The 19,907-nt window shown below is 37.0% G+C and overlaps 2 protein-coding genes across 5 annotated transcripts in view; one reads left to right on the top strand and one right to left on the bottom strand.

Moving 5' to 3' along the window:
* Positions 1 to 3,157, top strand: part of RPS6KB1 (ribosomal protein S6 kinase B1) — a gene marked incomplete at its 5' end in the record, with an annotated part of 38,837 nt that extends 35,680 nt beyond the window's left edge. For all 4 annotated transcript variants that reach the window (XM_079726441.1, XM_079726439.1, XM_079726440.1 and 1 more), the window contains 2 exons: positions 1,230 to 1,342; positions 2,269 to 3,157. In XM_079726441.1, coding sequence (XP_079582567.1) covers positions 1,230 to 1,342; positions 2,269 to 2,506 — 351 coding nt within the window. In that variant the 3' untranslated portion in view covers positions 2,507 to 3,157. The remainder of the gene's footprint in view (positions 1 to 1,229; positions 1,343 to 2,268) is intronic.
* A 4,168-nt stretch (positions 3,158 to 7,325) lies between these two features.
* RNFT1 (ring finger protein, transmembrane 1) lies at positions 7,326 to 19,497 on the bottom strand. Its single transcript, XM_079725795.1, has 9 exons — positions 19,401 to 19,497; positions 17,662 to 18,118; positions 17,387 to 17,463; positions 16,143 to 16,243; positions 13,814 to 13,967; positions 13,030 to 13,188; positions 12,288 to 12,353; positions 9,800 to 9,901; positions 7,326 to 8,925 (listed from the first exon to the last, which is right to left on the bottom strand). Exons 2-9 carry the CDS (start codon positions 18,062 to 18,064, stop codon positions 8,791 to 8,793), a joined length of 1,197 nt encoding a protein of 398 aa, XP_079581921.1. The 5' UTR covers positions 18,065 to 18,118; positions 19,401 to 19,497; the 3' UTR covers positions 7,326 to 8,790.
* Between the last annotated feature and the right edge of the window lie 410 nt (positions 19,498 to 19,907).

Raw genomic sequence — 19,907 nt, 5'->3', positions numbered from 1 at the left:
GCACGCAGGCTCTCTAGTTGAGGCGCACAAGCTCAGTAGTTATGGCACGCGGGCTTAGTTGCCCGACAGCATGTGGGATCTTAGTTCCCTGACCAGGGGTTGAACCCTCATCTCCTGCATTGGAAGGCAGATTCTTTACCATTGGACCATCAGGGAAATCTGTGTTGAGCTTTTCTTAATTACTTAAATTGGCTAACTAATGAATACAAGAACAATTCATTTGTTAGGTTGTAGCCAGAATTCTGTACACAAAGTGTATCTGTTTTAAAATTAATTTAAAATAGTAACAGCCCACTTATCTGGAGATTGTGGCTGTAGTAACTTCAGTTCAATTAATATTTCAATTCCTATTAGAATTCAAGGAAATTCAAAGACGATTAAGGCACAGTCTGGTCCTCTTGGTAGTTATAGCTTTAGCCCACAAGAACATGCGGGGAAATGGCCTTCGTAGTCCACATGTAGCTGTCACAACAAAGCGTATGCTCTACAGAATTGCACCTTACTCTTTAGGACTTCACCCAGAGCCTTATTGAGCCTTTTTATTATAACTCAAGTGCCTACTCATAAGTGACAAGAATAGTAAATAGAAGGGAAGATAGGTATAGGATTAACTGTTAAAGGAATGAACATGAACAGCAAGATAAATGATAGCTGGTAGCCTAATAGCAAGGTCCAAGAAAGAACTAAAGCTAACAAAATTGCATTACTGTCTGTTAAAATTAAGTTTTCACAGTGCTGACCCTTATTCATCAGGAAAATCTGAATTTATCCATTCATTGGTATAAAATCAGAAAGATCACACGTGCCAAGTTAGAGAATTCTATTTTTACTTTGGCCTAATAATGAGAAACTGTTTGGGGGTGATAATCTTAGTTGCTTATATGCATGTGGCTAGAAACACTAGAATTTTCTTTGCATTTATCTTTGTATTTAACATCTTAATGTAGAGCCTACATTTTCCTGTTTTGTTCTACTCCTTTCAGTAGAGTGCAGTTTTGTTTGCTGGCATATGGGGCTCAATAGAATTCTGCTCTCTGGAGGTCTGTGCCTCCAGAAATGACTGGAAAGAAGGTAACGGGTGTGAAATGAGATTGAGGAGACTGGACAGTATCCACACTGGTGATTTTAGGTGTACATCATTGTCTTGGTGTGTCAGAGATTGAACCACCACATTTTCTTGATGTACATGACAAAATCCTATTCTGTAGTCCACTGTTACTGTCTTTCAGGGTTTTACATATGTGGCTCCATCTGTACTTGAAAGCGTGAAAGAAAAGTTTTCCTTTGAACCAAAAATCCGGTCACCTCGAAGATTTATTGGCAGCCCACGAACACCTGTCAGGTATTCAGACTTTGTTATTCTTTTCTTTAACCTGGAAGAGCATTGCTTAAGAAATTTATGCCAAGTTACGTAAATGGAAGCTCTGTCATTCTCTGTGACATAAGCACAGCATCGACACCTTCTAATATTGCAAGTGACTAGCCTGTGACTAATCAATGATAATATGCTATGTAGTTTACCTCCCCTCCTGAAAATAAGCCGTTGCACTGGAAAGTGTACTCGTTAACCATTCATTCAACATTTATTGTGTGCCAGGGGTTGTGCTACATTCTGGGGACACATGATTAAGACAGGAATTGTCCTTGTCCTGACGAAGCTTACAATTTAGTGAGAGAGAGTCAAAATAAACAAAGAAGGAAATAAAATATGTAATTACAAGTAGCGCCAAATGCTATGCAAAAAAAAAAATAGAGTGTGGTACTAGAATGCAAAAAATAAGAAGGGGACTCCTATTCATGGAGGAATAGCTAGCCGTACAAAACACAGAAATACAAGGATGTTGCAGGTAGAAGAACAGCTCATGCAAAAGCCCTAAGGGAGGAAAAAACTTGGCCTTTTTCTTGGAAACAAAAGGCAGGTCAACATTCCTGAAGTGTGGGGAGCGAGGAAGAGAATGGCACAGGTTTGAAGAAATATTTTAAATGCATTGAGCCGCTGTTTTAAGTGGGGGAGAAAATGATTTTTGTAAAATAAGTATCATTGACGGTTTTATGAGGGCAAGTAGAGAGGTAAAGAGACCATTTAGGAAACTAGCAATTAGTCTAAGGGAGAAATGGCTCAACTTCTGCTTTTGTGCTAATCCACACAAAAATGAAATTAAATGGAAAAAAAAAAAGTCACATTACCCCACTCCCTTTAAATGTAAGGGAAATGTTCCTTGTTGAGATAGTACTTGAGACGAATGATAGCTCTTCCTTGTCTTAAAGCCCTGTCAAATTTTCTCCTGGGGATTTCTGGGGAAGAGGTGCTTCAGCCAGCACGGCAAATCCTCAGGCGCCTGTGGAGTACCCAATGGAAACAAGTGGAATAGAGCAGATGGATGTGACGACGAGTGGGGAAGCTTCAGCACCACTTCCAATACGACAGCCGAACTCCGGGCCGTACAAAAAACAAGCTTTTCCCATGATCTCCAAACGACCAGAACACCTACGTATGAATCTATGACAGAGCAATGCTTTTAATGAATTTAAGGGAAAAAAGGTGGGGAGGGGATGTGTGAGCATCCCGCAGGGTGAAACAAGAAGACTCAAAATGACAGTCTCGAAGAGTCAGTGTCATTACATAGAACACATTGGACAGAGGAAAAATAAACATGGATTTTAAAAAATCAATCAATGGTGCAAAAAAACTTAAGTGAAAATAGTACTGCGGAACTCTTAGGCACATCAATTAATTGATTCCTAGCAACGTCGTCTCAACCTATCAAGGATTTCATGTTGATGGCTCGAAACTGACAGTATTAAGGGTAGGATGTTGCTTCTGAATCACTGTTGAGTTCTGATGGTGTCGAAGAAGGGTTATCCTTTCATGAGGCAAAGTATGAGTTTGCCTGTAATACTTGCAACTAAGGACAAATTAGCATGCAAGCTTGGTCAAACTTTCCAGCAACATGGAATCAAAGACGAAAGAAACTTAACAATTGATGTTTTACGTGCAAACAACCTGAATCTTTTTTTATATAAATATATATTTTTCAAATAGATTTTTGATTCAGCTCATTATGGAAAACATCCCAAACTTTAAAATGCGAAATTATTGGTGTGAAGAAAGCCAGACAACTTCTGTTTCTTCTCTTGGTGAAATAATAAAAATGCAAATGAATCATTGTTAACCACAGCTGTGGCTCGTTTGAGGGATTGGGGTGGACTTGGGGTTTATTTTCAGTAACCCAGCTGCAATACCTGTCTGTAATACTAGAAAAAAAAATCTATTTAATCATTTCTACTTGCAGTACTGTTATGTGCTAAGCTTAACTGGAAGCCTTGGAATGGGCATAAGTTGTATGTCCTACATTTCATCCTTATCCTGGGCCTGCATTGCACTGGAAAAATATCGCCACCTTATACCAGTATTTGGTTCAAGACGTCAAATGTGTTCAGCCTATGGCTGAAGAAGCACAGAAGAGAGGATAAAATGCATATCGAGGGCGGCAAAGTGAGAGGGAGGAGGGAGGTCCAGGGGAAGAGGGTGTTGCCACGGCCCACCCTCTCTGTCTAATCTCTTTACAGCAAATTGGTAAGGTTTTAAGTTTTACTTCTTTTTACTGTTTTTGGTGTCTGCCTTCCTTACATTTTTTCCTCAACGGTTTTAAAAGGAAAAAAGGTATTTTTTTTTCCTATATTGGGGCTACATTTTTTGATTGTAAAAGTATTTGATGGCCTTTTGATGAATGTCTTCCACAGTGAATAAGAAAACTCAGTGGCTTAATTTAGGAAACATGTTAACAAGACACTATGTTTTTGAAAATTGTAATGAAGTCTACATAAGTGACTTACAGGTACAAAGAATAAAAATAAAGGTAACTTTACCTTTCTTAAATACTTCCTGCCTTAAAGAGAGCGTTTCCATGACTTTTAGCTGGTGAAAGGGTTTAATATCTGCAGAGCTTTATAAAAATATTATTTCAGTGCATACTGGTATAACAGATGATCATGCAGTTGCAGTTGAGTCTTACCACCTTTTTGTCTTTTATAATGTCTTCAGTCTGAGTGTGCAAAGTCAATTTGTAATATTTTGCAACCCTATGATTTTTTTTTAAATAGATGCTGCTTGCTATGTTCTCCAAACCTTTTTGAGCCATAGGATCCAAGCCATAAAATTATTTATGCATGTTGAATTCAGTCAGAAAAAAGCTTTGCTTATTTAAATGGCGGTTCGAGTGAGATAAGATGAAATCCTATGACATTAAGCAAAAATAGAACCATGAAAAATGATTGGAAATATACCTTTTCAATTGTGGCAATAAATGAAACAATTGATAACAGCTCATCTTCGGACAGAAAGCCTTTTTTTTTTTTTTTTAATCACTCCCTCTAGACCTCCTTTTCCCTTATTGCAGCAGTCTACTGAGAACTTTATAACTGTAGCTAATAAATTAGAAACTAAATAACGGTAAGGGCAGAAATTGTACTTAAAGTGCAGGTCTTTGTTCTCTGGCAGTTTATGATGTCTGAAAAACAGAACCCAAAAAGCTATGGTGATTCATACAGGCTTCATTTCAGACTGTAAATGGCTTGTACTACTCTGATACTTGTTTTCAAATGAGTTTACTAACTATAGTGTTGACTGCCTGACCAAATTCCAGTGAAAGTTTTACACCAGAATATTCCTCCTCAGTCCTATTTGCTAGTAACATTTGCACTGTGATTGGCTGGCTATAACCACCCCATAGTTAAACCAGTTTCATAATTAGTACCGCCAGCAATAGTGGCAAACACTGTAACTTTCTGCATAAAAAGTATTAATTGCACACCTACCATCCACACAAATAAGTTTTTCAGACTTAACATTCAATGAAGTTAATTTTCTATACTGTGGCAAGTTTATTGAGAAATTGTTTCATAAATGGATATTCCTACTATGACTGTGAAAACATGTCAAGTGCCACTTTAGTGTCACAGACAGAAAGCACACACCTATGCAATATGGCTTACCCTGTATTTATTTGTAAAAACCCAAGCATAGTTTAAAAATATATGTCAATAATACTAGTCTTGAGTTTCTAAGAAGGTTCTTTATGACTATTCCAGGTAAGTGTATAAAGAGATTAAGTGTTTTTCTTTCATCACTTGATTATTTTCTTTAAAATCAGCTATTACAGGATATTTTTTTATTTTATACATGCTGTTTTTTAATTAAAATATAATCATTGAGAACTGAAGTTTACTAATTTTGATTTTATAAGGTTTGTAGCATTACAGAATAAACAGATTTATAAACCAGCTGTGATTAACAATGTAAAGTATTAATTATTGAACTTGAACCAGATTTTTAGGAAAACTGTTATTTCTTTTTCCCCTTTATGGTCTTAACTAATTTGAATCCTTCAAGAAGGATTCTTCCATACTATTTTTTGAGATAGAAGGTAATTGGGGGGGAAGAATGCATGTATGATACTCCATAAATTCAACATTCTTTAAGAAATAAATGATTATAAATAAGCTGCATCTTCAATAGTATTAATATCCCAAGCCTTGGATTTTATATTTAATATAGGACCTGACTATTTTGGTTACTTAGTCATATGGTTCCTAGCTTATAAGGGCTAGATCTAAGATTATTCTCATGAGAAACGTTCGATTTATGCAGAATGCATTTTGAGGCCGTGGAAATGGTTAATTCCTCAAGTAAAAACATCAATGTCCAAACATCTACCTTTTTTCATAGGCGTAGACACTAGCAAGCTGGACAAAATAATCATAAAGTATTTGTTCCACCATGACCTGTGATCTGTTGCTGATTGATACAAAATTCTTCATGTGTGATTCTTAATTGACCACTATAGCACAAGTATTATATCAGTGGATTATCTAAAGTAACATTTGGAAGATGGGTTCATCTGTGTTTGCTCTTTAAACTATTATTTTGTTTCCTACCCCAAGTTGGCTTTGCATCTCCCAGAGTAAATTCTTCAGCTGCCTTATTAGGAGTGCTTTGAGGGTAACACCTTTTCTGCTTTTCATCTTGTGTTTAGTTTACTGTATTAAGTATTTGATTTCAGATTGAATGAATGTAAATAGAAATTAAATGCAAATTTGAACGAACATAAAATAGAAGTGATTTTCTTTTAATTATTATCCTAAGATAGGAAGAAATAACTATCAGGTACACATGTGGTTTCAATAATTTTTCCCATTAACATGCCAGATGTGTTCAGATTCTCATATTTAATAAACTATTTATATATGTGAAGAATGACAGTCATAAAACTGTTTTTGTGGAGAAATCGAAGCAATTTAAATTTATAACAAGTTTTAGTACTGATTTTATATTCAGTGTTAAACATCTGTGATTTCCAAGTTCTGTCAAATAGTAGAATTGAATTGGTTGTTTTAAAAAAAAAGTTCATGTGAAAAGTTATGTGAAAGCCAGCTTCACATAAAAACAATGGAAGACTTTCTTGTGCTAACATACAACAGTTTTTCCAGCCACATTTGTCAACTACATTACCTGATGTGTATGAACAAAATAACATAGTGGACAAATCTGTTTTTAACTAATGTCTCCATACATCTCCTGTCAGATGGGTGTTTTGTGTAAAACCACCTCTTATTTATGAGGTAATTCTATCACACTTGCCAAGGTGGTTTCTCTATAGGAGTTCTCAAACGTACTTCTTTTATAAAACATAGTAGTGACTCTTGATGTTGATAAAACAGTCTTTTAGAGGATGTGATCTGAATTCACAGAATAAATGGGGTTTGGAATCCCTATTCCTGTTTTTGAGGTGAAGGAATAAAAATAGAGAAATGCTTCTAGTTCATCAATGTTTCTAGTGAATGGCAAAGCTCTCCTGTTAACATTTCCCTCCTTTTAAATTCATATGTGAACTGCTTTCTTGTTTGTTAAAAAAACAAAAACAAAAAACCCCACTGTCCACCAGGGACTTCTTTTGTTACTCAGTCATATTAAGAAACAAAGCTATCCATATGGCCATAGGGTAAGTAAGTGTGGTAAGTAGGTATTGAATGAGGGCTGAAGTAACCCATGTGGTTACGGTGTTATTCTTATGTTTTTATCAAGAAGTCAGCATATCCTTCACACCTAAATTCTAATCTCGTATTGTCTTTCTCACTCATCCCCTGCTGCATACCTAAATAACAACTATTAGCTTCACCACAGAGTTAGGAAGGTGATTTAAGGCCAAGTAAGCTTGTTTTTTTAGTATTTGCAGTGGTTCTCAAAGTACGTAACATAGTTAAGTATTTCATCCTGAATGAACAGAAACAGTTGCACTTATAATCTAGCAATATTTACCTGGGGAGAAAAGTTACGGGCTAATGTTCTTTTGTCAATTTGGGTGGCCATAAGGCATGAAAAGTAGTTTAACCTGTATCTGGTTGGTCACTATCCTTACTAATCCAGGTTGGTTTAATCTTTGTCCTATCAGCACTACAAATTTGTTGTCTACCTCTACCTCGTAACTTCTACTTCTCACCACTATCTTTTTCTTGTGTGCAAACTGATAGATGGTAAAAGAGAAAATGGGCAGAGGCCTTGCATCTAAATATATATAATAACCAGTCCTTTGGATTTCTGGTATAGATCCATCCCCCCTTAAAGGTTTCATAGTGAGAGAGAAAGTGCCTCATTCTCTTTCCACCACCCTGCACAAATACCTGTAGGCAAACAAACCACACTCTCCTAAAGCTTTTGTTGGCCTGAGTGCAAGCTTTAATCTTCCAAGTAATGGTGGTGATTCAAGCATGAGATTCCAAAAGTCTTCTGGAGAAGACTAGTTATACGGGGAAATCCTTTTTTTTTTCTTTTTTTTTTTTTTGGCCATGCACCATGTGGGAGCCTAGTTCCCCGACCAGGGCTCAAACCCACACCCCCTGCATTGGAAGTGCGGAGTCTTAACCACTGGACCGCCAGGGAAGTCCCGAGGAATTCTTTTCTAAGTGTTTGAGTTGGTCTTGTTTGTCACTCTATTCAAATCATCAGTGAAGCCAGCTGTTTGTAATCCATGTGAATTATTTTAATAATTCAAGGAAGTCCATGGCACTTTCCAAAAAGCAAGATCATGAACATTAAAGCTGATGGCAGGATTGTACGTATGAAGTCCACAAAGAAAAGGAATTTAAATCAATCATCTGTTCTCAATGACTGCTAGTCACAGCTAATCACAGTACAGAGAATAATACAGTATTAAAATATTTCATCCTCAGTAAATTAATCTTCCTTAGAAAAATCTGATTGTACAGGTAAAATATAGCATTCAGAGCTTTCATTTAAAAATACAGATTTTATGAGAAATTTTAGAATTTTTAGAATGGGAATTATAAAAGTCAATGTTAAAGAAAATTCTACTTTCAGGTAATGTGTATCTTAAAGTATTATGAAAAATATTCTTTATTATGAAAACAGTGTCAGGAAAGAATCTGAATTCCTCTAAAACCACTAGTTCTAGTTATCCAATTGTCATTTTGGTAACATTAACAAGAAAACACATTTACAATTTAACACTGCAATCATCTGTCAAATAATTAGGATAGAATAAATGTTGCATATGCATTATGTTGAACATTACTTATATGTATTTTTAAATACAGGGTTCTTTCATTTAATCTTTTGATAAGCTGGACTACACACTTATTATAATATTCTAAAACCATTTGGAAACATTTTCCTTAACTTCCAGCCCTGAAAATCCATTCTAATGTCTTTACCAATAGTCACTGTAACCAAATAAAATTAGTGTTTTGTGGCCTTAATATTAAGTATAGAACTTAATATATTTGAAGATGTGATGAAGTGGCTCCATCTTGCCATTTGTTTATATGGTCTGAAATCACAGTTCTGCACAGCGGACATGTTTTCTCTCTGTTAAACCATAAGGTAATGCACTCTTCACAAAATATATGCTGTAAAGGAATTAAGAACTAGATTTTATAGTTGATAACATTTCAATTTTAAATTCATCACATTGCAGAGAATCATACTCTAGAGCTGAAAGGGAATTTGGAGAACACTAATCCCTTTATTTTACAAGTGAGAAAAAGTATAACATTCAAGAACACAGCGGTGTTCATGGTAGAGGCACAAGTATTATTCTGACTTGTACTATCCATTTAACCATTTTTAATAAAATACAAGCTATCCTCAGGTAATAACTTTAAGATCAAGTATAATGACTAACAGCTTAATAAAGTCTTTGAGGGTTACTGAAATAAACTACAGGAAAGGGCCTTATACAGTCCAGTAACAAATGCTGGTATTATTCTAAAAGACTAGTATTCAATTATTAAAAATAGTCTGTTTCCCAGTCACTTTGGTATCCAGTCTGCCATTTGAATTTTTTTTTTCCCCCTTTATACACTCCTCTACATAAAAATCATTAGAACTGGGCTTCCCTGGTGGCGCAGTGGTTGAGAGTCCGCCTGCCGATGCAGGGGACATGGGTTCATGCCCCGGTCCAGGAGGATCCCACATGCCGCGGGGCGGCTGGGCCCGTGAGCCATGGCTGCTGAGCCTGTGCGTCTGGAGCCTGTGCTCCGCAACGGGAGAGGCCACAGCAGTGAAAGGCCCGCGTACCGCGAAAAAAAAAAAAATCATTAGAACTAAGGGACAAGATTTAGCTAACCTACCAAACCCCTAGTCACAAGAAATTAGTAGTATGTGCCCTGAAGCTACTTTCTGCTGAATAGTGTAAAATATATTTTCCTATAAGTAACATAAATGTGACATTTGCAGATCACAGAGAAGTGCTGTATTGAGGTTGCTTAAAAATACAGTTACCTGACAGGTGAGAAGAACTGGCTTTTGAAATTCAGCTTGACATATTGAACAAATATCATCCACATCTGAACACTGTCTCTTGCTGGCAGCCACTCCGTAACTCTATAAAGATAAGAAGTTATGTTCCTACAAATTTCTTTCTTTTTTGTTCCTTAAATACATTGATGGTACTGTATTTCTCAAATCTCCAAGGAACTAGGCATTTGAAAACTCTCCCAAAGGATATAAACATTTCAGAGCTGAACTATGTGTGCAGAACGATGCCTGGATGGATCGCATCAAGGTTAACTCACTATGTAATACATAATAGGATATTGGAAGATTGTTAGATTCATTGGATTCCCAAATAATGACAGTGCTTCAAATTCAAATGGCTTAAGAGACTAAGTGATCTGAAATATAATACAGCATTATGCAATCTATATTCATGTACTATGTGACCCAGTACTGCCAAATTGAGCCCACTTATTACCTATGACACTTTTCAAAAAAGTCAATCCAGAGCTTGGCTGGCTGAATGTAACTCATGTAGAGACTACTTTAAAAATAGGTTTCTGTGCTCCACACTGGAGATTTGATTCAGTAGGTCCAGACATACCAGGATGTAACCCAGGAATCTAATTCTTGAAAGCTCTCCACATGAGTTCAATGTGAAGGAGGTTTGGGGACCACTGAACAGTATCCTGCCACTAAATCTAAAAATAATTATCATCCTTACTTATCACAAAAGTCGGAGCATTTAAGTACTAGGAAAGAATGGTAAAATTTTACAGAAGAACTGTAATTGCAAAATGTCACTTGGGTAGAGTTATACTGTCAAACTGAATAATAACACAAATCTTTGAATTTCCTTTTCTTCTTAAGTCCTAAAAAAAAAAAGTTTCTGATCTCTTTAAGATCTTAATAACTTCCTTACCAAATTCAGTAGAATTTAGTCATTAACTAGATGTGACAAAATGTTACAAATGAGATCAGCTTTCTGTAGAAATGATGTGGAAAATGTGGCTGAGGAAAAGAAAGAACACCCAAGTTTCAGTCATGGTAATGACAGCAAAAGCATGACTTGACTCAGCAACCTGAAGCCGTGACCTAAACTTCCTGTTATCGAGGGTTAACAAAATCAAACTAAGACTCAAAGGATAAAAACATTGAAAATTAAGATTTTTTGAGATGGGTCATGTTAAAGATTCCAGAAACAAATTGAGATACTGATGGATGATCTTGGTGCCAATTTCCCTTCAATAAATGTCATTTAGCAGAGTACACTGCAGATATGTATGCTGACAAGCTTTTAAAATAGCACTCCTGTCTGGCACGTTGCAGACTCCCTTCAGGTGAAGACATCCTGATGATGATTGCCATTTTCAGGGCAACATTAAGGAACATGAGAATCCCAGGAATAAAACAGAGTGGACTGTGATAGTCTCTTTATGCTTCACAGAGAAAGAATATCAAAAGTATTTCAGCTCAAGCCTTACTAGATTAATTGCTACGGCAAAGTGGCCGATACATAATCAACTGAATAAACTCAAAAGCTGAAGTCTCAATTTTATTGTATCTTATCTAAAGAAAGAAGTCTGAATAGGATGCAGCAAAACTTAATACAGTACTGTCTTCAGGAAAGGGTGCCCTGGCCAGTTAGTTTATTCCACTTTGTTGGTATAATCCTGTTTTTTTTTAAACATACATTAGATTGGCATTCTTGTAGGTCAGATTCCCCTGAGTCCTGACCACATAATTGTTAAGTACCTAATGGACTGCAAAACTGAGAATCAAACTCTGAAATCTGGTGATCACACTTATATACTGAGAACTTCTGAGGTTACTAAATAGCAAATGAGCTATTTATCATTTGGGCTATGACACCCTTTTTCTGCAGTTTGTAACATCAGTAGAATAACATAATAAAGTTACAGTTGACACTGGAGTCTCAATTTATTGTTAAAATTGTTTTGTTATTGTTAAATGTACTGTTATTGTCATGAACTTATTTGTGCATACAGAACTGCATACTGGGGAAATTTTTCCATTAAGAAAATTTCAAGGGACATGATTTTTGGTAATGAGCTTTTTTCATATACACAATAAATTATAGTATAAGCACTTTCACAGAAGTTGAATAGGAGTTAATGAAAATACACAAAGCTACTATTTGTGGATTAAAAAAAGGAAGAGAAACAAAAGTTCGTAAGATTTTTAAGGGAATGTTTATAAACCCTTAAGAATGTCAAGTGATTTGAAAGGGCAAGAGGCAAACTCAAATATATCAGGTACTTCATCAACTATCAGGTGGTTGTCAACGTGCAAGTGAAACTTATCAGAAACAAAACCGCTATATCATCACAGCCCCAAGTGCCAAAGTACAAGAAGTTTTTCTAAAAAACCATGTAATTATGAAGTCTGCATTTGTAAAACTGCTGAACTAAAACATTTTTATAATGAAGAAAGAAAGATAAAAAGTGTTTTTTTCTGATTAAAAAATACTTACTGGTCGTGTAAAAAATATTCGCAAGACCCGTCTGAAAGTTCTCAGATGTCCAAAAAAGTCCAGAAGCTGAAAGAGAAAATAATTCATTTATTCAAAGAGCCTTACCTGCTAAACTCAGAGATCAAAGCTAATATCAAATACTGATATTAATTTTACGCTCATTGCCTATCACAACTAATCATTTCATTCTAAATATATTTAAAGTCCAATTATGGAATATTTTACTCAATTTATCAATTTCAGCCAACTCTTAACCAAAATGAAGTACATCTGAATGCCTGGAGTTACAATTTGGTCGAGATAAATATAAACTTAACTAAATCAAAGGCAAGGCAATTTTATCTGGCTCACATGTCCTTAACCTATTTAACGTTTCATAAAGTGATTAAGTTGAGGGGAACAGGCATAGAGGGAACAGGACAAGATACTCCACTCGTTTGAGAATTACGTGTATGACAGACGCTACTGTAGGGGTTGGGTATGTTCTATTCGGCTTGTTCCCCTCCACCGTAGATAATCCATGCTTAGAGGTCCACTCCCCCAATAAAATCTGAGAGCCACTGGATTAAGATACTTATTTCCATTTCTCCATTTCTAAGTAGATATAGAATCTGCCATTACTTCAAACTAGTGATATGAAGATAAACTATAAAATATATAAAGAGAAAAGCAGTCATACGTAAAATATGTAAACAGTATTATATGAATCATTATAAATGATAAGATTTATTATGTTACCTACTTTTAGTATGAGGTAGAGTAAAGCCAGCAATATCCCAAGACTCCATCTAGTTACATGACCAAACTCCCCATAGCTTATAAGGTAACGAAACCAAACTGGTACAGGGACAAAAGTTCGGTAATACTGACATAATTCTTCTAAAGCCATATACCAATAACCCTAAAAAGGAAGAAAAAAGAAAACAAATAGAGCCACCCAAGGTACTAACATGCACAATGCAAATACTTCATATTGGGCTGAGAACATCATGGGTCTATGGCACAATAACACAACTATAAAATTAATCTTCATAATGATAATGGTTATGACTGACAACCTCAACTTGGTTCTTTAGATATTACAGTCACTGAGTGGTCTGTTTTCAAAGAATTTCTAAAGAGTGACTGAAAATGTTTTATGTATAATAAAACATTTTGCTGATTATAAAAATTTAAAGTTTTCAATGAATATGAAAAAACACTGAATAACTGCCTAAGTCAGTTATCAATTATCAATTAATAATGCCCTGGAGGAAAACAGAAGTATAAATGTATATTTTCCCATATATGATGTGGGGACTCATTTTTAGATTATTCCAAAGCAAATATAATTGATTTTATTGGAATAGATTAATATTTAGGTTCAAGTCTTTGACCAAATAGCTGCCAGTCTGAGATAATATAGATAATTAAAATTAGGTTATTGAGCAAACTGAAAAATTATAGAAGGAATCATTTAAGCAAAGACTAAATAGAATTAATATGGTCTGCTAACATCTTTCCAATAAAACATATTACTTTCTTACCTTGGATTTAAAAGGCATGATGAAAGAAGGCACCAATAAAATAAGGCATTTTAAGCCCATGAAGAGGAATTTCAGAATGAAGTCTGTAATTCCAACAATCCAAAGTACGTCCCAGAAGCTCGAATAGTCCAAAGTAGGATTTAAAAAAATTAAGCTACCAAGAGAAAAACATCAAAACTTAACAGAGCAACATAAAAAGATAAAAGTGTCGATGGGGGTTCTAAATTTGCTACCAAATATTTAATTTGATGTGTAAAAATAAGAGTTTGGCAAGATGCTAGAGTTCATGTAAATAGAATGGAAGATCATTTTGCTTATTTTAAAGAGACCTTTTAGGGCCTTCCCTGGTGGCACAGTGGTTAAGAATCTGCCTGCCAATGCAGGGGACACGGGTTCAAGCCTTGGTCTGGGAAGGTCCCACATACCGCAGAGCAGTTAAGCCTGTGCACCACAACTACTGAGCCTGCACTCTAGAGCCCGCGAGCCACAACTACTGAGCCCACGTGCCACAACTATGGAAACCCTCACGCCTAGAGCCCATGCTCTGCAACAAGGGAAGCCACTGCAATGAGAAGCCTGCACACTGCAAGGGAAGAGCAGGACCCGCTCACCACAACTAGAGAAAGCTCACATGCAGCAACGAAGACCCAATGCAGCCAAAAATAAATTTATAAAAAAAACTTCTTAAATGTTTGAATTTCAAATCTTCCCTCCATAAAGAACGAGTCTTCCTAACTTGTCATGATTGATATCTTTCTAGCCTATAATCTGAAAAACTCACAAATACTCCGTATCTGCCAATCTGTCTTCAGCCAACTCCAGTCAGGAGTCTAACCCCTCCTTTCCGCTGAACTGTTTTTGTCAAGATCGCCAACTCCCTCCCTCTTGCTAAATTCGAAGGTCACTTTTTCCCCCTCTTCTCTCCTTGAAATACTTTCTTCCTAGACTTCTGATACCACTCTCTTCTAGTTGTTCTCATGTGACTGATGGTTCCTTTTTTTAAAATATTTATTTATTCATTTATTATTTTTGGCTGCACTGGGTCTTCGTTGCTGCGCACGGGCTTTCTCTAGTTGCGGTGAGCGGGGGCTACTCTTTGTTGTGGTGCGCGGGCTTCTCATTGCGGTGGCTTCTCTTGTTGTGGAGCACAGGCTCTCAGCACGCGGGCTCAGTAGTTGTGGCTCGCGGGCTCTAGAGCACAGGCTCAGTAGTTGTGGCGCACGGGCTTAGTTGCTCCGCGGCATGTGGGATCTTCCTGGACGAGGGCTCGAACCCGTGTCCCCTGCACTGGCAGGCGGATTTTGAACCACTGCACCACCAGGGGAGTCCCTGATGGTTCCTTCTTAAGTCTCCTTTGCTGCTCCTCCTCTGGCTAATTGTGGGCATGTCCAGTCCTGGGCCCTCTCCTCTGTCTATACTTTCTTTCCCTGGTTAGTCTTGTCAAGTTCCTTGGTTTTTAAATATCAACCATATGCTGATAACACCAAAATTTACAGCCCTAAACTCTACTCTGAGCTCATGACAAATATCTATAATCACTTTAACAGTTCTACGTGGCCTCTCAAACTTAACATGTTCAAAACAAAATTACTGATTTTCCCTCAAAACCAGTTCCTTCCCCAGTCTTTCCCAGCCCAGTAAATGGCACCACCATCCAGCCAGTTGCTTAGGCTAAAAAAACCCCGTATCACCCTTGATTCTTCCCCCTTACCTACTCACCCAATCCAATCCGAGTGGTACTGGCTACACCTACAAACTATATCCCAGATTTGTCCACATCTCTCCAACTCCACTGAAACCAGGACTTCTAATTATCTGATTAAAGCTGAAAATTCAGAACACTTCCATCTGACATGGAAACTACTGTCCTTTAGCAAGTCTTCTTCTAGAGACAAAGATCAAGTGTTCTCATCACACATCACACAAGAAGGTAACTAAGGGAGGTGATGGATATATTAGCTTGATGTGGTAATCATTTCACAATGTATACATATATCAAAACATGTTGTATATTTTAAATATATACAATTTTTATTTATCAAAAATAAAAAACCAAAAAAGATCACCAACAACAACCTAATGGTATTTAGTAACTACTGATTATTTAAGTAAAAATTTAAGTATCAAAAATTAAGTATTTATTGAGCACTTGCTATGAGGCAAGGCACTGGGTATAAAAATGTGAGTAAGTCACTTTAAGCTCTCAATCTTGGAAGGAGACAGATAGGTAAAAATTGAACTCTAAGTATGTGCAAGTAAGATATATGCAAAGTGCTATGGAATATACGATTACATAAAAATGTGATTGTGCACTTGGACCTCTAATTACCTGTAATAAAGTGACTGAGAATGAAAGGTGTAATATAAAAGAACAGAAGATCCTGCTAAGAATACCAGTAACCAAGCACACTGAATCTTTGAGCACCTTTCCTGAAAAATAAACAATTTTATAATTTGTTACTTTGAATTATGCCAGAATTTTAAATACCATTAAACTATTTTAATGACTAATTTATTAACTTAGAACATTTTAATAGATTAATTTATCTTAATAAAAATACAGAATATTTGTTAAATTGTACATCATCACATTCTATTTTCTATACCTTTAGTGAAGAAAACAAAACACATAAACAGATTTTTAAAATACAAGTTTCCTCACTGTGTAACAACATTACCTATGTTTCAAAGCCAAATCTTCTACAGACTGACATAAAGGACCTACGTAAATAAAAACTTCACTTCTGCAGCTTCCTATTTTTACCTTCCCAACAAAACAGACCTTTAAAAACTGCATTTATGTTACCAGGGTTTATAAATATAATTTTAAACATTCTCAATTCAATAAGAATTTAATAAAATAATGTTTTTAATCTGTTTTATAATTGTTTTAATTACTAGTTTAATTAAAAATTTTACTAGTTTTAAACCCTGAATTAAACTTTTATGGTTTGACAGGTTCTAACTACGAATTTTCAGGTCAAAATGTATGATCCTTTACACAGATATAACCCTTTAAAGTTGCTTGAAGGTGAAATTTTATAAACTAATCCTGTTTTCCCAATAATTTACATGAATAGGAATCTTTTATAATTTCTTATGGAAAAACTTCCTGGGTTTAGTTTCCTTTAAATAAGAGAAACCTAAATAAATAGTTCAATACTCATTTATTCAGTGTACGTTTTATTTAACTATTTTAAATCTTATAGTACAACAGCTGAAGTTTTTAATGATGATTATATTACTTAGTATGGTCAAACTAACTTAAAACATGATGGCACTTGACAAATCAGATCAAATAGTGTGTTCTAAACCTTTTAATCCTTCTATCTAGTTTTTCTTTATCAGGAACCCAATATACAAAGAAAATAAGGTGAATCAATTCAGTATTAGGACAGATCATTTATTCCAGGTCATATAGATAACATTTATTATATCATGGATGGTACATTATGTCTATTTAAATTTATCAGATAAACTATCTTATCTTTATTCCTATTTCTCTCAAAAATGAGTATATAATTCTACAGGGAGAAACATTTAATGATTTTTTTAGTTGCTGGTTATACTTACTCTTAGAAAAACCTGATTTACAATGCTTTTGTTTGCATATATAAAAGTTGTAAGCAGCCCAATTCCAAGAGAAATTCCTGTTAGAAAATAAGGTCCAGTTAATTGAAAGGAAAAAAAAGAGCTAACATGACATGAATTTAAAGGAAGCATATACAATTTTTAAAACTAACAGAAAATAAGAAACTGAAATACACAGGTTAAAGTAGATTACCAATAAAGAAAGAAAATTAGCTGCATATGGTAATGAAACAGTTCAATGTTTTATTATACCCTACCTGTTATATGCTGCATAACAAGTTTGACACCCAGAATCAAAATATATGGAAGACCTTTTTGCAGCCACTTGAAGAGATATCGGAATTCTGAGAAGGAGCTACTACCATGATCTCCAGACTCCGTCTCGGTATCATCAGGTTGCCTTGCTTCATTGTGGGAGTGACTCCGTAAGCGACTGTGTACACATCCATGGGTACAGCTGTGGACACCTGACCTTATATTTCTGGAGCTTGGATTTTCAGCACATTCCTTAGGCATGGAGTTTATCTGAATATGAACATCTCCAGAATAAAGACAGGAAGCTTCTCCTGTCAATCTTGTTTGGACACACTGGGAGGCTGAGGCATCCTCACTGCCTGCAGCTCCTGAAGGGCTGTGCAGTTGGCTACAGTTGGCTTGCATGACCCCTGAATACTTTTCTGTGATCCAGATTTCTTTGCTTCAGGGCTCTGTCTCCTAAAAATCAAAGCGCAGAAAATATTCTAAGTGAACAGTTAAGTACAGGCAATATATTGCTCACTAGGAATAATTTGTTCACTAAAGGAGAGGCTGATAGTCACAGTACATGAATTATTTCCAGGTTATCTACTGCTTATTACTAGAATCCTCCATCTTCTCCCTTTATGCGAAGGCTCTGCTGCCCTAGGCAGACTATCCTTTAGGGAACATCTGCTACCAAAAAAGTTTAGCTTCAGATGCCTCCAGTTCTCTAATGACAGAAGGAACTGGCAAAACAGTCAAAGTTTGGGTGCTCGGCAGACGTTAATGAGTACTAGTACTCAATCATACTAGAACACTTAAGTCCATTTACTTTGTTAACTGGAACAGTTTCATCTCTGATGTAGATTCTACATCTAATGAGTATTTTTTTAATGTGTGGAAAGGTTAGGAAGAAAAAAGCATCAAATCTTAACTCATTAAGTATCATCATGGAGAACTAATAATAAACATTTCATTTAGGTGACCTACAAATTTCGTTTTATGCTGAAACAGCTTTCCCAAAGCTAATAAAAAAGTTTCCAATAATTAATACCAAGAGTATTACCTTTTCCTCCCCCCCGCAAGGATCTTACCTAAATACCTTTAAAATAGGAAGACTTGGGGAGTCACCATGTAATTGTTAAGTGACTCTTTATTCTGAATAAGGATAATTACGTAGTCTGCACATTAAAAATGCCACCTTGGAGGGGAGGGGCGTCGGTAAAGAGAACACTGGCACGGAAAGATCCCTAAATGACGAGTGTGGGTAGACGTCGAGGATCCAGCTGACGAAACACAGAGGCTTTCTGCCGTTTCTGTAGGAGGAAGCTGGGGTTAACGTCAGGGCATGTTCTGTCTCATTCTATTTCATTCCTAGGTTTGGATTTTTTTTTCTTTTCTTTTTTTTTTTTTCAGTTACTGTTGGGCGGTTTGGTTTTTAGTACCATTCACTAGAGGCTTTCACTGATGCTCCAACGCCACGACTGCTATTTATTTCCTCCAACCTCTGAAGACCGACGCTGGACGGGAAAATTTCAGCGTCTTTTTCCACAAATAAAAACAGAACCCTCCCGCTTTCCTCCAAGTACGAGCAAGAAAGGGGAGAAAAGGGAAGAAAAGTAAACGCAAAGGGCTCTTCCGGAATCTCCAGGACAGATTTTTCCTCCCACGTTCGACCTTCGAGTGCCTCAGTTATTCTACCCAGAGCCCATTTCGCCGCGGCCCCTCGCCTCCTTCGCCCGCTTCCCCCAGGCCTGACCTCTCATGACGATGAGCGCACCGAGTCCCGGGCAGCGACTGCAGAAACAGCGGGAGAAGCCGCCTCGCGGCCTTCAGTCAAGGCCATCACCTTCAGACCCACCGCCAACAACTACCGCCCAGCTCGGCAGCGGCGGCGGCGGCGCGCGCGCTCCCGGACGTCCTCACGCGCGCGCGCCTCGCCCCCGCGCGACGCGCCGAGGGACTGGCAGCGACGACGGGGCGGGGCAGAGGCCGTCTGGGGGTGTTGGCTGTGAAGAGGCGGCTGTGGCCGAGAAGCGCCCGCAGGCGTCGGCGTTAAACAATAAGCGAATGTGCGTAGGTTTGTGTAACCCGCCCCACGCCGGTTAGAGGTCTGGACGTTTTGAGGTTAAAAATGTTTTAGCCTCCGGAACCTCCCCTCGAGGGAGGAGCGTGCTGTTGGGTGCTCACCTGGTCCTGCCCCCGGCGCGCCCGGCTTCTGGAGGCTGCCCAGCGCTTTGGTCCCGCTCGGCTCGCGTCTCCCGGG

The sequence above is a fragment of the Hyperoodon ampullatus genome (assembly GCF_949752795.1).
Source record: "Hyperoodon ampullatus genome assembly, chromosome: 19".
Lineage (NCBI taxonomy): Eukaryota > Metazoa > Chordata > Mammalia > Artiodactyla > Ziphiidae > Hyperoodon > Hyperoodon ampullatus.
The sequence above is the reverse complement of the archived record's forward strand: the minus strand, read 5'-3'. Positions and strand labels throughout refer to the sequence as shown.